We start from the raw sequence: 14,405 nt of genomic DNA, 5'->3' as shown, positions 1-14,405 counted from the left end.
TAGAAATAAATGGAAAAATACAAGCCTCTCTATGCTTTCTATCTGCACATAATAAGAGAGGAAATTTTCTTCCCTGACTTTGGCAGGTCAGTAGATCCCTTTTAAAATGTCACAGAATTAAGGATGTAGAACAGTGTTCCTGTGGCAGCACAAGATACTCTTAATTTCACTTCCTTACCCCAAATAATCTCTTTTTCAAGAAACACAATTTCAAGTAAGTGGGAAGTTGCCTTATTTATTGCTAGCAACTGTGAGTAACTGCTGACAACATCAGAGCTTGTTTTGAGGGGGAAGCATCATTTCTGACTGGGGCATGTCACGGGTCATTTGGTCTTAAAATCTTCCGTTGTTTCTTGTCTGGAGATACGAGAGCATTGCCACGTTGCTTCTAGAAACACACATGTGTAAGTGCAAAGCATGCAGCACTGAAGCCCTGGAGGAGTTCATCTTTCAGAGGAGGTGTTTATCCAAATCCTTTTCAAGTTTATTTTTGTCCAAAGCCAGGGTGCAGCATGTTGGATGTGCGCTCTGCTGGAGGAGTGTTCTCCCTAGTTTTCTGCTGGCTGGGCTGGGACAGCACCGTCCCCATCCTGCAGCAGGAGCACAGTCTGGCCATAAGCGTTTAACTTCCTCGCAGTGGGCTGTTACCCATTATCAGGCACAACACTTCTCTCTGAAGGTTGACTCTCTTTGGGAGGAATATGGTGGCTGCCATTTTTAGAAAGGAAAAAAAAAAAAAAAAGCAATTACCTTTACCAAAGGAAGGGAGCAGCTCTAATAGGATTTTTTACTATTTGGGTAATTCAGTGATTATTACTGCACAGCCCTTTTTCCTTAGGGGATGCTACGCTGTTCCAAAAGCGTTTGTTAGTTTACTTAGACATTAAAGGGGTCCTTATGAATTTAGATTATGCTAAAGTAGTTCAAAGTATCCCTAGAGGTCCAAGCTGCTTTGAACTTAACCTTTTCTGTCCGGTCTTGTCATATGGGCGAGCCCAAAGATTGTAAGCAAGAGGTCGGTGTTTCTCAGTCTTTTTAATACTTTGACCTATGTTACAACAGGAAAAAATAAACAAACCAGGATTGCCTCTGATCTAGCTGAGAAGAAAGAGAGAGGACAGTTTCAGTGGGCCTCTCTGTGACCCTCCTCTTAACCTGAGCGCTCCCCTGACCCATTAAATAGGACAAGCAGGAAGAAAGGCAAACAAACAAACCCCAACTGTAAATACCCGTTGCCTCACTTCTCGCGGCTTTCCTTTTAAATGAGCTCAAATGCTTCAAATATGTGTAAGCTCTCCTTAAGATCTTTATATATACATGCATGCGTGTACATATATATGTATGTATGCATATAAATTTTGCATAATGAAGCATGTGAGACACTTGCAATTGGAAAAATACCAACTTTCATAAAGGTGGCCATGCCACTGGGGCTGTTCAAAACAACTGCAGCGACTCCAATGGTGTACCCTGATTGACGTGAGGCGAGGATCTGGCTCTCATCCCTTATTATCTTGCAGTGTGACTGTGCAGCTGTAATGCAATCTTATTCAGCTCAGTGGGTTTGGGGGCAAAATAAGTACCCGTGGTTATTTTTAGAAAGGCACGTCATCACAGGAGCTCATTTGACTCTCTCTGATACATTTATTTTTTATTGCTGTTGACCTACCTGAGCTCTTCTGGCGTTGGGAAACTTTACAAAGAATAATTCAGTATTTTTGTCCACTGGGGACGCTGGGTGGTTTGTTTCTTTCCCCCTTTCTATTGCTTCACAGTGTTGGAGGCTATACTGGCAAGGCACGATTTTGCACATGATGCAACGCAGCACTTGCTTTTCTTGAAAGGTGGGTCTGACTGCACCTCTTTTCAGTTTTCAGGTGTCTCTGCACAGCCTGCATTCTCCTCCGCTCTTTAAAATAGAAATTGGACTGCTTCAGGGTTTTGTGGGTCACGTACTTCTCATTTTCTCATCTGAAATCTGAGCACTCAGACCTTATGGTCATCTTGGCGGCAGATAACCATGATTGTTGTTTTTCCCAATTTGACCTTCTTCTTCGATCCCTGCACTACAAAGGGGGGCATGAGGGCTGCTGGCGTCCTTGAGATCAGGGTCTGTAGCCGCTCAAAAAGCTTCTCGGATGTGTGCGTCCTGTTTGTACCTCCCCGAATAGCGTTAAGGAGGAAGAAATGTGGAGCATCGGTTATTTTAGCAAGCAGAAAGTGCCGCCGATTTCCCCCCGAGGCATTAGCAGCTTTTTAAGAACATTTAGAAGCATGAAGCCACAAGGTACCACTGGGTGTTATCACCAGCATTCTTCTTTAAACTATTTTTATTTGCACATACTTTATCTGCAGCACTTCTTCAGTCTGAGAAGATCAAGCTGACGCCACATGTGCAGCGTAGCCCAGACAGCCAGATGACACAGTACTGTTTTGACTCGAAAGCCTGACTTCTGCTAAGCATCAAGGGGCAAACCTTTATCTCTGCACGTAGTGCTGAGGGCGTAGGGAAGAATTCATTCCCTCCCTTAGAGGAACTGATCTAGATTTTCCATTGCAAGCCTAGCAGCTGCAGGACTCTTTTCTCCAGAGTAACTCCAAGGCCTTCTTCCCCTCGAACTTAGAGCTCCCAATCCTGCACAGCTTCCTCTCCCTCATTTGAAATTTGGCCAATGCAAAAACAAATCATTAAATCAAAGCTTCCACCTGATGCTTCTAAAAAGGTAAATGAAAAGACTCCATCTTCTTTGTCCCACCTCTTGATGAACCTTACCTTGGTCATGCGGGAATGAAGGCTGCCAGTGCACCAAAGGAAGTGACTGGCTTGCCCCCAGGAAGTATGCAAACCACAAAGGATTCTTGTAATGAAGAGCTTTGAAGTGAGAATTTGTCGCTAGATTGCAATGTGCTGAGTCACTTGGGCTGACATAGGTGCTGGATTGGAGCTTGCTGTTCAGGGCAAAGTCTTGTCCCTTATAAAAATCCCTACTTTATGTTTTTCCTAAAGCATGAGGTCACCTTGTTCTGTGGTAAGTGTAGTTCATTTGTCTTCACTGCAGCAAGGTATGCATAAATCAGACTGTGTTATGATAGAAGTGCACGCTGAAACGAATTCCTAATAAAAGAGTAAACATGGAAGCAATCCATCTGTACCCTGCACATTCCTCAGTGAAGCCTTCCTAGAAACACAGCCTGGAACTGGTGGACAGGGATAGCCACTTGCTAGTAATTGCTGACAAGTGAGGAGAGGTGCAATGAAGAAGATTCTGTTTCCCAAAAAGTAAGTCAGATCCCTGTCATACTTTACATTGGCAGCCAAGCTAATCCACCCCCACCAAGTTTGCTTTCAAAGGATGGGATGGCAATGCACTGTGGAAAACTGCTTCCATTAGCTCAGATGCGCTTCATCTGGACTTGCTGATTGCAGTATTGTTCTGAGTTTGGTTATCGAAGCTGGCAACCCTCTATATTTATAAATACCCTTATTAATCCCTCCTCTGCGTGCCCTTCCTTCCCTCCTGAGAAAACCCTGCTATCAGAAACAAACCGCTCTGTAACATGTCCAAATCCAAGTACGCTGGTCTATGTAGGTTAAGTTTTGCATAGACTTTGCCTACGTTTGATTCAGGCTTGCAGTCTGTCTTGCCCTACCGGAAGACTACATTTAAATAATGCCTGTTAAATGGATACTTATGACAAATACAAAGTACTGAAGAGGAGTATCTAGTGAGGAAGCATAGAAGAGGCTTGACCAGTTTCATCTATAGTTCCATGTTATACATCCTTAAAACTATACCTACTATTGATGAGTGTTTAGACACACGTGGTCGCTGAGAAAGAAGAGAGAAGTGGCTCTCCTTTGCAAAGACGCAATTTTAGCACAGAGGTGTGCATTTTATACTAGTTTCTCCAGCACCTTTTTGTTTCAAATCCTTGAGCATTCAGTAAACAAACCTGGAATTCAAGAGCATTGTTTTTCCTGGCTAAAGGTGGGACAGCCTGAACACAGAAATGATTTGCCACTGGCGCACCAGCCCATGTCAGAACTGAGAATGAACCTAAAACTGCAGGCTTTCTTGGCAGTGAGCTTGCTCTTATGCATTATATCATGCTTGTGTGAAAAATGAGTACCATGAAAATATCTCTCCTCCACAGTGTAGCTGCAGTGTTTCCTGCATATTGATAACAAAACAAAGCATCTATAATAAATTCCAGGAACCTCATTCCAATTGTACTGCAAACAGTGATTACAGAGCACGGGGAAAGCCGTGGTAGCAACAAATGCCTTGTCGCTGTCTGAAAGCTGCCTTGGCTTGTTTGTGCCTTTCCTGCCCTGCGCTGTGAGCTGCTGTGTGGTCGCCTGAAGAAATGGCTTGGGATGCAAGGGAGCACACATAGCTTTTATCTTGACTTTGTGCCCAGCCCTGGGCCATTTTTGAAAGACAGTGCAATGCTAGATGGCTGCAGTTACTTGCTCTGTTCTCTTAGAGTAAGCGTAGGTTCTTCTCAAGTTTCACTGCTGCCTATCTGCTGCTGCTCTGTGCGGCTCAGTTTACCATGAGGCCCCATGCTGAATGATTAACACCATTATTTGCCCTCCAGCTCCTTGCAGACCGGGGCAGGTGCCCAAAAGAGGTGGTCTGGAACCCCAGTGGGAAAAGAGGAGCATCTGTGGCCAAGGTTAGCTGGTATGCTTCACATTCCCTCCTTCATGCATGCACCTGGGGAGCTACCCAGGCCTTGCTGACCCTCCACGGTGCCCTTTGGGCTGAGCCCACAGCCCTGCTGTTCTTGCAGCTCCGTCCCCAGCATCAGTCCCTCAGTGCAGTGGTGTGACTACCAGCTCAGCATCAACCCTGCTTCTACTCTTCCTTTGTAGGATTGGGTGGTACACATCCAGCTGTGTCTTACAGCACTGAGAGACCATTCAGAACAGCATGCATTCTTGTGAGGGAGAAGGAGGATGTTTAAACTGTTTCAAATAAAGATTTACTCCTGCTGTCTATGCTTAATATTGCTTGAGCTTATTTTTATTTTAGTCTTTACTCTCACCCTGCTGTGGGAACTCCTTTTGTGCATTTCCTTCATTGTATGCGTAGTGTCAACCCTCACCTAGCTCATCACATGCTGCAAAAATCCAGAAACCTGACTTGTTTGCATTTGCTTTGTTGTGTGTACACATCGGTGTGTTGTTTCTTTAGCAAAAACATCCATGAAAACAACGCTGTAGGGTAAAACTAATATCCCTCCCTCCTTCCCCTTCTCCCACACCCTTCCATCCTTCCTAACCCTGTTACAGGCATATACATAGCCCTTTGGCTTTGCAGGCTTACAGCTGTATTTATGACACAAACGGTAATGCACAACAGCACCTGTGAGCATTATAAAGGTCTTATTCAGATAGGCTTGCACAGCATAGCGTGGAAATGAAGGCGATGTACAACTGGAGTGGGAGGAAAAGGCAAAGGTGTGCTTATGGGAGATGCTACAAAGAGCAGAGAAAGGAGGATTTTTGTAGTTGAGGCCTCTTTGTGCATGTTTTACTGATCGATTAAGGCAAGCACTCACCCTGGTCACCATGTCACAACTCACTCCTACGGACGCTCACATTCCTGCCAATGGGTCACACTCTCTGCCTGATGTGCTTCTGGAAAGGAACCGTCCTCCTGCCACTCTTGTGTGTTTGAGGAAAATACCAAAGGGAGGCAATTTCTGAATTTCTGTGCACACAGTTATGCCTGGACATCAGCAAAATGGACCTTGATATCTTCTATGATTTGCTCTTTTTTGGCACACAAATAGCGGGCCGTATAAACAGGTGAAACAGTGCAGGTACGTACACACATCTGCACAGAGTGATGTTCTTTATATGGAATTAATAACATCGTTGCAAGTTTTTTGTTGGTAATTCTGAGAAATCTTCTTGCAATTTTTTTTGTCTGTCCCTTAAGAGAAAGCCAAATTCATTCTGAACTGGTGTAAGGGTGTCTGCCCCGAATTGAATTCACTGCAGTGAACTAAACCAGTGCAAGCTTTATGTGAAGGACAAAATCTGTGGAACTTAAATGCTCAACGCTTTCTGCTGTATTCTGCTTGTTTCTTCAAGTTTGCATGCAGTTAACCCTTATTTCATCATCAGTGAGATTCCCCGGGCCGCAGGCATCATGATTAATTAATTGTGAGCTAGCAAGCCTGTAATCTGTAGCCAGTGCCAGAGTCTTAGCAGCCCAGATTAAGCAACCTGCTTTCATATCCTCTGCAGCACCGTCGTGGGTATCTCACCTTCTAACAAGAGACCCTCTGCAGGTGCTGCGAGGCAGCAGACCTGTTTCTGGAAGGGGTAGTGCAGGTTTGAGGTAGTGAAATCATTGAGACCTGATGTTGATGCAGACTCTGCCTTCACCAACTGAAAGCCAGGCGCGAACCTGAGGCTCTGTGGTGATGTGCCACCGCTCCGGTGTGAGTTCAGACTTTGATGGAGGAGTAGTTTAATGTGAGGTGAAGTAATTAGAAGAGCTGTGGAGTTTTTTGCCTCTCTGCCAGAAGAGAAGCACCATCTGGCCAGGACAGGGGATGGCCTACTTCTCCACAGCAGTGCTCCCTCCCTGCTCTTGGACAGATAAACTCAACTTAACACATAGTTCTCTACTACCAGATGATATTCAGGAGATCATTGATCGACACGGCTTTGCTGGCAGCGTCCCACGGGCTCTGCTCAATCCTAGGCTTTGCTGTGCTCTACGTGTAGTGTGTGGTAGTCCTGTAGCAGCTCAGACCTTGCACTACAGTCAGCTTTGTGTGGTTGTGTGAGGGAGAGTGGGGGAACAACATCGGTTCAGCCTTTTGGATCAGACATTTTAAGAGCTTGGTGCTGCCTCCCCTCCTGCTTTAGGGTTAGGCCAGCTGCTCCTGTATTGGATTAAACTCCTAGCAGAAGTGACTGGCCAAGTTAGATAATACGAGTCACAGAGCTTCTCAAGGAGCAGTTATGGTTTTGTTTTCCCATAATCACAAATTAGGTTATTTTCTTTCCCATCGAGATGGGTGGAATTATGCCAGTATAAAATCCTACTAAGGAAGATCGTGCCTGAACACCGGCTTCTATTTTGAGAGGGCTTTTCTGGGTCTTTCTTAAGGCTGTTTTCCTGTTGGTATGTCAGCAACAAAGACGTGCATTTTGAAGCTCATGTAGTTTGAGAAGCTTAAACGGTATTTCTCGCTTGATAAGGTCCATTTTTGAGAACATAATGTGTTTATTGCAGGTTATCAGATCACATCACTTATAATTTGCTCTGAAAAGCGATCAATTTCTTAGAATAAAATGGCACTGAAGAAAAAATTCAAGTGTTTCCTAATATAGTGCCCCATAGTCTATCCATAGAAGGTTTTTTTTCTCCCTTTTTCTTGTAATACCTATTTGCACGGCTCCTAAGTGCTGAAGTGCGTTTTCCTAGTGCTACGGTTTGCATGAAATGTAACTCAGAAAAAGTGCAGTTCACCCTCCACAAAGGCTTAATGTAAGACCTAAGCGCTACTTAGATTTTAATGCAAGCCCTGTTTTGATGGGCTGAAGTAGGATACCTGCTGACTCCGTGCACAGTGATGAATTTCACCTCTACGGTTTGATTTGCAATTGATGTTAATGAGGGGATGGCTCACAGGGAAAGCAGCCAGCGTGAAGACAAGTGCGGAGGCTCTGCCTTCATCTGGGAACGGGTATAGGTGTGGTGCTGCAAATTTGATATGGCTTTTTTATAGCTTGTGAAATAGAGGAGTGAGTAGGCCTGTCAAAAACGAAGTGAGGGCACGTTTTCTACTTTCCACTGCTTATAAAGCAGCCCAGCAATAAACAACAGTAAGCAAATGAAAGATGTGGAAGAGAAAGTATGGCAGGGCAAATATAGAAAGGGGTTCCTGAGGCTTTGGGCCCAATCCACTGCAATTGCAGGCACCCGTGTTATCCTGTAAGCCTTGTCATAAATGAGTGAAGCTTTAAAGCTCTATCTTATTAGGTGATGTTGGTTCCCGTGTGAATAAGGTCCGTTACACATGCCATTGACTTTGTTCCTCAGAACTTACTAATGTGAAGAATTTTTTTTGTAGACCAGCAAGAGATGTTGTTAGGTAAGGTGCAAAGGATCTAATTCAGCTTCATGGTCTGGTTTTGGGAATACTTTTGCAGAGAACCTGAGAAGTGAATGGCTTAGATGAAGAAAAGATGAAGATTGATGTCTTTGGTAGGACAAAAAGGAGGGGAGGCACAAAAAGAGTCCGAGAAGTGTATTGTAGCATGAGATTTTTCAATCTCTAAAAACAAAGATGAGAAGATTTAGATTTTTGAATTCTGCTTGCGAAATATAAATACCATTTTAAGGGGGGATTTTTCTTTTAATCCCCTGACTGTAGCTGGAAACCAGGGGGACAGCCTTGCAAAGCTGAGCACCGAGCAGAAGCCAGCGGTGCTGTGATAAAGCAACAACCAACACATGAGGAAAGCAAACATCTGCTGTGCTGCCCAGCACTCACAGGCCAGCTTCCTGACGGAGGAACAAACCAGGGGTTGTGTTTACATAGTTAAGGCTTTGAATTGTCATTGGCAGTGGGGAAGGGAACATATCTGAGTTCTCTATGGTAGTGTTCTCCCAGGTGGTACCTAGTGGGTTGCAGGGAGAAAATATTTTATAGATCATTAATAAGTAATATATATATTAAAAAAATACTGTTTACTTCATCTTTAAATCATTCTTTCTTAATTTGTTTTTGTTTATAATGTATGTAAGATACTAGAACAGTAATACCTATATATATATTACTGATTGTCTGATGATCAAATAAGTCTGAAGGCTTATTTGCAAAATTATTTACATGCTTCACCCTGGATCACACTACTGCCCTGCTACAGCAAAGGCAAAATCCTTATCTTCCTTTATCATACCCAGGCCTTGCTTCTGCTTTCCGTAAGTCAGATTTTGTCAGCCTTTCTTATGCTCTGCAAGACTTTTTATTCCAGCACTACAGCCAATTAACACAACCATATCAAATGAGATTAATTGCAGAGTGGGTCTGATCCAAAACCCATGGAGGTCAGTTGAGGAACTCCCATGGTCTTCAGTGCATTTGAGATAAGGCCCAGGATGACAAGCTTGTTGAAATACGGTAGTTGAATGTGTCCATCCCTTGCTCTTTTCCATTGATTTGATTGAGCTGTGCTGTTTTGGTTTTTTTTTTATGAGAGGAACAAAATAGGTAACAGTGTGTTTGTGCATGGGCTTGTGCTTTCCTCCTTTGGCTGCCCCCACTCCCTGTGCTCACATGGATTCAGCATGGAGCCGACGCGCCGTTGTGTCAGCTAACTGACATGGAGCAGCATCTTCCTGATAAAACTAGGGCTCTGTTTGATGTGATTGCAGTCAAGTGGGCTTGATTTGAATAAGAGATTTTTTGAAATCTATTTTTATGCAGATTTTAAAGCCTGCAAGGTAATGAGTCAATAAGACAGCTATTAACACTTCAATCTTTTTGATACCCAGAAACTCAGAAAGAAATGGATGAGATCTGACTGCCATCGATTTAGCCATCCTTTCTTGCTTGGGTTACATTCACCCTGTTTCATATGTTGAGTTTGGTTTGAGTAGTTCCAGATTTTTGCAAATCTGGGGTTGTTATGTGAAAGGCTCTTTAGGTGTGCTGAGGTGTGCACAGAGATCTCTCTACTTCCTCCATTTCCACATTTCTATTTCTGTGATAATGTCCATCTTTCAAGGTAATCATCCAGCATCTTTTACTGACCTTAAAAAAATATGTTTTAGGAGTGCCTGCTCATGACTGTGTCCTTGTGATTTTTATTGATCACAGCAGGCTCGAATAATGAGCCTCAGATTCTGTTGTTATGCAGGTCATGGAAGCAACGTGTCCAATTCTTTAAAATAAAAATAAAACAGAAAATGTGATTATATATTTTTGAAAGGAATTTTCTGTCTATTTATGAAGTGGTGGGATAAATGACATATACATTAGAGTTTCTATTTATTTCGCTTGCCCCTCTGAAGGTATGATCTACTGATATGTAGATATTCAGATACTACTGAATGTACAAACAGCATGCCTAGCATTCACGTGTTTGCTATTCCTATATGTTCAGACTGAGTAATTACACACGACGGTGCAGATAATTAAAGGTTCATGCCGTACGCATGAGGCAGAATCAAGCAGACAGTTGTGTGTCTCAACTGTGTGAGAGCTGTGTCTCTGCTCTTCAAATTACAGCTTCTGAGGGCTCAGGTAATATAATACATGGAACAAAGAGGGTTCAACCACAGCTAAGTTTCAGTTCTGCCTCATCAGGTGCAGGCCAGACCCCCAGCAGCCTGCTGCTTGTTGGCATGGTGCTTCTCCGGGCTGATCTGTGTGTCCATCTGCCCCAAAGTGGGGCAGTCCCTGCCCTCAGCTCTGCAAGGCCTGGGCCTACTTTCTTTGCTGCACACCTGATGTTTACACGCACGCTCATCTCACCCTTCCTTTCTTCTGTTTTCTACTCCTGTGTACTGCTGTTTAGTCCTTCAGTTTCTAGCACAGCTGTAGGCTGTTTCAGCCAGGCCTTTCTGTCGCTTGAGTTGTCATGGCCTTTGTGGTCAGAATTTCCTCTGCTGTCCTCAGGTGCCTGTATGAGGATGCACCCCTTCATTTGTGGGGAATTCCTGCACAGTTAAGACAGAATCCCTGGACTTGTGCAGCTAATGTGGATTTAGCAGCTTTGTCTTTGGACACTCAGGTTTGAAAAATGTGGCTGCAGGAGGCAATGTAAACTGCACAATCTTTCTCCTTTATTATAAGAGAAAAAAAAAACAAAATACGTTTCCAGTAAGTGGGGATATGTTGTGGGGTATGCATGCAGCTCCTGGGTTACTTTTTTAGATATATTTTTTTAATTAAGACCAGGAATATTTGTTCTGTTTAAAAGTTTTATACACTGGAAGTTAGGAGTATCAGCTGAGTAAAGAAGTGGCTTTTTGCTGCTGGAACAAGAGCAAGGCCCTGGCAAGGTGGAGAAGCTTGAACAGCTAACGCAGGTGCTGTAATTGCTGCATACTGCCTGAGCTGACAGCCAGCCTTGCTTAAGTGCTAGATTACCTTTGAAAACAAACGAACCACCACAGGCTTAAAGACTGCAACATGCCTTTCCACCAGCCACGACTTGCTGAAGGAACAATGGGAACAACGGTCTCAGGGGCTGGCTGGTGCCCTGCTGTTTCGACAGGGCCCCTGAGTCATCACCCTACTGCTTCCCCAGCTCGCTGCAGGTAAGCATGAGGCACAGCTGCTGAACACCAGCAGCTACCACTGCCAAAACCTCCTCCCAACCCAATCATGAGTGCTTTCAGGTAGCTCAGTTCCCGAATGTCCCACCACTGGATATCAGAATATCTGAAGCTTTGCTTTCTCAAATGTTGGTTTTGGACTTCATGACTTTTCTTTCTTTGTTTTGCTCTGCTGTAAAAAACAAACAAACAAACAAAAACTGTAATAGGGTGCAGGTGAAGGCTCATCAAGCAATAGGAGACAAACAGTGAGCACACACAAAAAAGTTCCATGCTCTGCTGTAAAATACAACACCATTAAGCAGACTTATTTCAGATTCAATATGGCAACTGTTCTCCTGGCCCTGATCTGTCAGGAGAGAAGAATAATGACACAAACTTAATTTTCAGGATTTTTAGGCCCACAGGTGGCCTGCCCATAGTAGCAAGTCTCTGGTTCATCTTATGTTGCTAATGGAATAATTAATCCCACCTGCCTGCACCTCACAGTGCGGTAAACCAGGGCAGTCTGGCTGCTGAAGGATGTGTGGTCTCCTATGGATGCTCAAATTTTGAAGCTGGGAACGTGCATGTCAGGCTTGGAATTTACGTATAGATTAGAAAAATGAGTTGTTTCCCAGTGTATGTTGGAGAGGAGACTCGGTTAGAGGGTCTTCACATCAGTGAGTCTTTAGAAAATACCCTGTGTATTGGTGAATCTGTTTGGATGTGGTCACTCTGAAAGGGTAAATTTTGCTTTTTTTTTTTTTTTTTCACTTTCCTGAAATATGTTTCAGTTTATTGTCATTTACTGTAGATTGGAAACCATCCTACACAACCGCTCGCGTGTCCACATGTGCTATTTTCTCTGTCAAGAGGGTTGCAGGAAATCTTGCAGTGATTTTGTGATGTAGTAAGAAAATTCAAAACGGGACTGATGAAGTGATCTTGCATCTCTGTGCTTGTTGACTTTAATAGGCGATGTAGATAGACGGCTCCATGCTCTAAAACAAGTTTAATGTAACTGCATGGTAGGGTAAGATAGTAAAATAAAAGCCAGGTGGTTGATCCTAAGGAAATCTTTCAATTCAGGAAGGCCTACAGGTGTCTGAGGCTATTTCCCTAATTGTTACTTCACTTGATATCTCTGCTTAGGCTTCCGTTTAAGGAGGGAATGTATCTGTTTTTGCAGGTAAGTTGTGGGCAATTTTATCCAAGGCCTTCTTGTTGCTGTCTTAAGCTGTGTGGTTGCATTGGCGTGGAAAGTGCCTGTTCTATGACTTTGTCACTGATTTGTATTAGGAGCACAAATCCCTCCCTGATGGAAGAGTATGGAAATAGTCCCTCTTCCATGGGTAGCTAACAATTAGAGTGATAGTTAATCACTTGTTTATTTATAGATCAGAATGAGCTGTACAGCCATCTAGTTTGACTTTCTGTGTATTCAGTCTGTGGGCTTTCCTTCAGACCTGCTGGGGGAAGTCCTGTTGTTGGGTTTCATGTGTAGTGTGACTTAAAACAACAACTAAATAAAAACTCACCCCTCCCCCTGCAAAAAAAAAAGGCAGTTTTCTGAAAAAAACAGTGAGTCCACTACCTCCTGTCAATTGCTTTAATCTCAACATGCCCCCCACCCCGAGACGTGTAATCTTAATTCAATGTTACGTTTGTGCACTGCCTTGTGTAAGTCACTGCAGGCAAAAGCTAAGGCCCCTCTCAGCTTTCCATTAAATATGCTTTGCTAACTGAGCTCCCTAAGCTTCTGACTTAGAGGTTGTTTTCAGGCTTTTTTTTTCCTTCTATTTTCCCCTGCAAGCATCCTTTGGACTTTGTCCAGTACTCCCATACCTCCTGTGCAGTGGTGGGCCAAGACTGTGTAACAGTTGGGCAGTTGCCTAACCTGCACTCCACATGCTGCTTCTTGCTTCTCTTTGGAAGCCCCCATTATCACAGAATCATAGAATGGCTTGGGTTGAAGGGACCTCAAAGCCCTTCTAATCCCAACACCATGCCATGTGCAGGGCTGCCACTTACCAGGTCAGACTGCCCAGGGCTCCATCCAACCCGGTCTTCTGTACCTTGAGGGATGGAGCACCCGCAGCTTCTGTGGGCAGCCTGTGCCACTGCCTCACCACCCTCTGACTGAAAAATTTCCCCTGACATCTAACCTCAACCTCCCCTCTTTTAGTTTGAAGTCATCTTCCCTTGTCTACTCGTTATCAGACTATGTAAAAAAGTTGGCCCCCTCCTGTTTGTGAGCTCTCCTCTAGTACTAGAAGGATGCAGTAAGGTCTCCATGGAGCCTTCTATTCTCCAGGCTGAACAATCCCAGGTTTAAGAGAGTTGCTCCACCCCTCCGATCATCTTCATGGCCCTCCTCCAGACCCATCTAACACCTCCACATCTATCTCATGTTGGGAGCCAAGGCTTGGGTGCCGTGTTGCAGGTGGGCCTTCATGAGGACAGAGCAGAGGGGGGTTATGTTGATGCTCATAGCACTGCCAGCTTTGTTCCCAGCTATAATCAAAGCAGTGATCTTGAACGTGTCTATGGCTTTGCCAAGTAGAGATTTCTATGCTGGAGGTGGTTTCTGCTTCCTAGATGCATCACTAGGCTGCCAGATGATTTCATTTCCCTCTTCTGTAACTGCAGCCCGTCCTTTTTGCTCTGTGTTATCCTATCAATCTTTGTGTCGGTGTTAGCTTTGCCAGGAAGGAGCTTAGTGACTGAGATGACCTCATGGCTCGCTGCTGCCAAAAGGGATATTCCCCTTCCCACCACCCTCCTGCAGGTGCTTGCTTACTCGATCCTTCAGTGAACCTGGCTGGCTACTTACATAGGCACCCTTCACTCTCCTTTTGGATACATTACCACCAGCAAAAGAATTTTATTTCTGCTAGGTTTGTCTGCAGGTCTAGTGGTTACATCAGCTCCGGCAAAGATCAGGTGAACATAGGAAAAGCAGCAAGAGGGGATCTGTGGAGATAGGGTAGGAAGCCATGTCCGTCTTCCAGTAACTGTGAGTTCTCAGGTTGTCTCAATTACTTCCTGCAACCATTCTATCATAGGTGGTCTTCTGGCTGGGTTATTCCTGTTCAAATTCCATGG

General features: G+C 44.2%; 1 protein-coding gene across 4 annotated transcripts in view; it reads left to right on the top strand.

The window, feature by feature from the left end:
- Window positions 1-14,405, top strand: part of TBXAS1 (thromboxane A synthase 1) — a 250,185-nt gene that overhangs the window by 36,700 nt on the left and 199,080 nt on the right. Inside the window, exon 1 of one of the 4 annotated variants that reach the window (XM_040658528.1) lies at window positions 13,651-13,743. The exons of 2 other annotated variants lie outside the window; for them this stretch is intronic. In XM_040658528.1, coding sequence (XP_040514462.1) covers window positions 13,666-13,743 — 78 coding nt within the window. In that variant the 5' untranslated portion in view covers window positions 13,651-13,665. Of the gene's footprint in view, window positions 1-13,650; window positions 13,744-14,405 lie in introns of those variants that run through there. One more of the 4 variants, XM_040658563.2, reaches the window with a different exon arrangement.

The sequence above is a fragment of the Gallus gallus genome, chromosome 1, assembly GCF_016699485.2.
Source record: "Gallus gallus isolate bGalGal1 chromosome 1, bGalGal1.mat.broiler.GRCg7b, whole genome shotgun sequence".
Classification (NCBI taxonomy): domain Eukaryota; kingdom Metazoa; phylum Chordata; class Aves; order Galliformes; family Phasianidae; genus Gallus; species Gallus gallus.
This window is presented reverse-complemented; position numbering and strand designations above follow the sequence as displayed.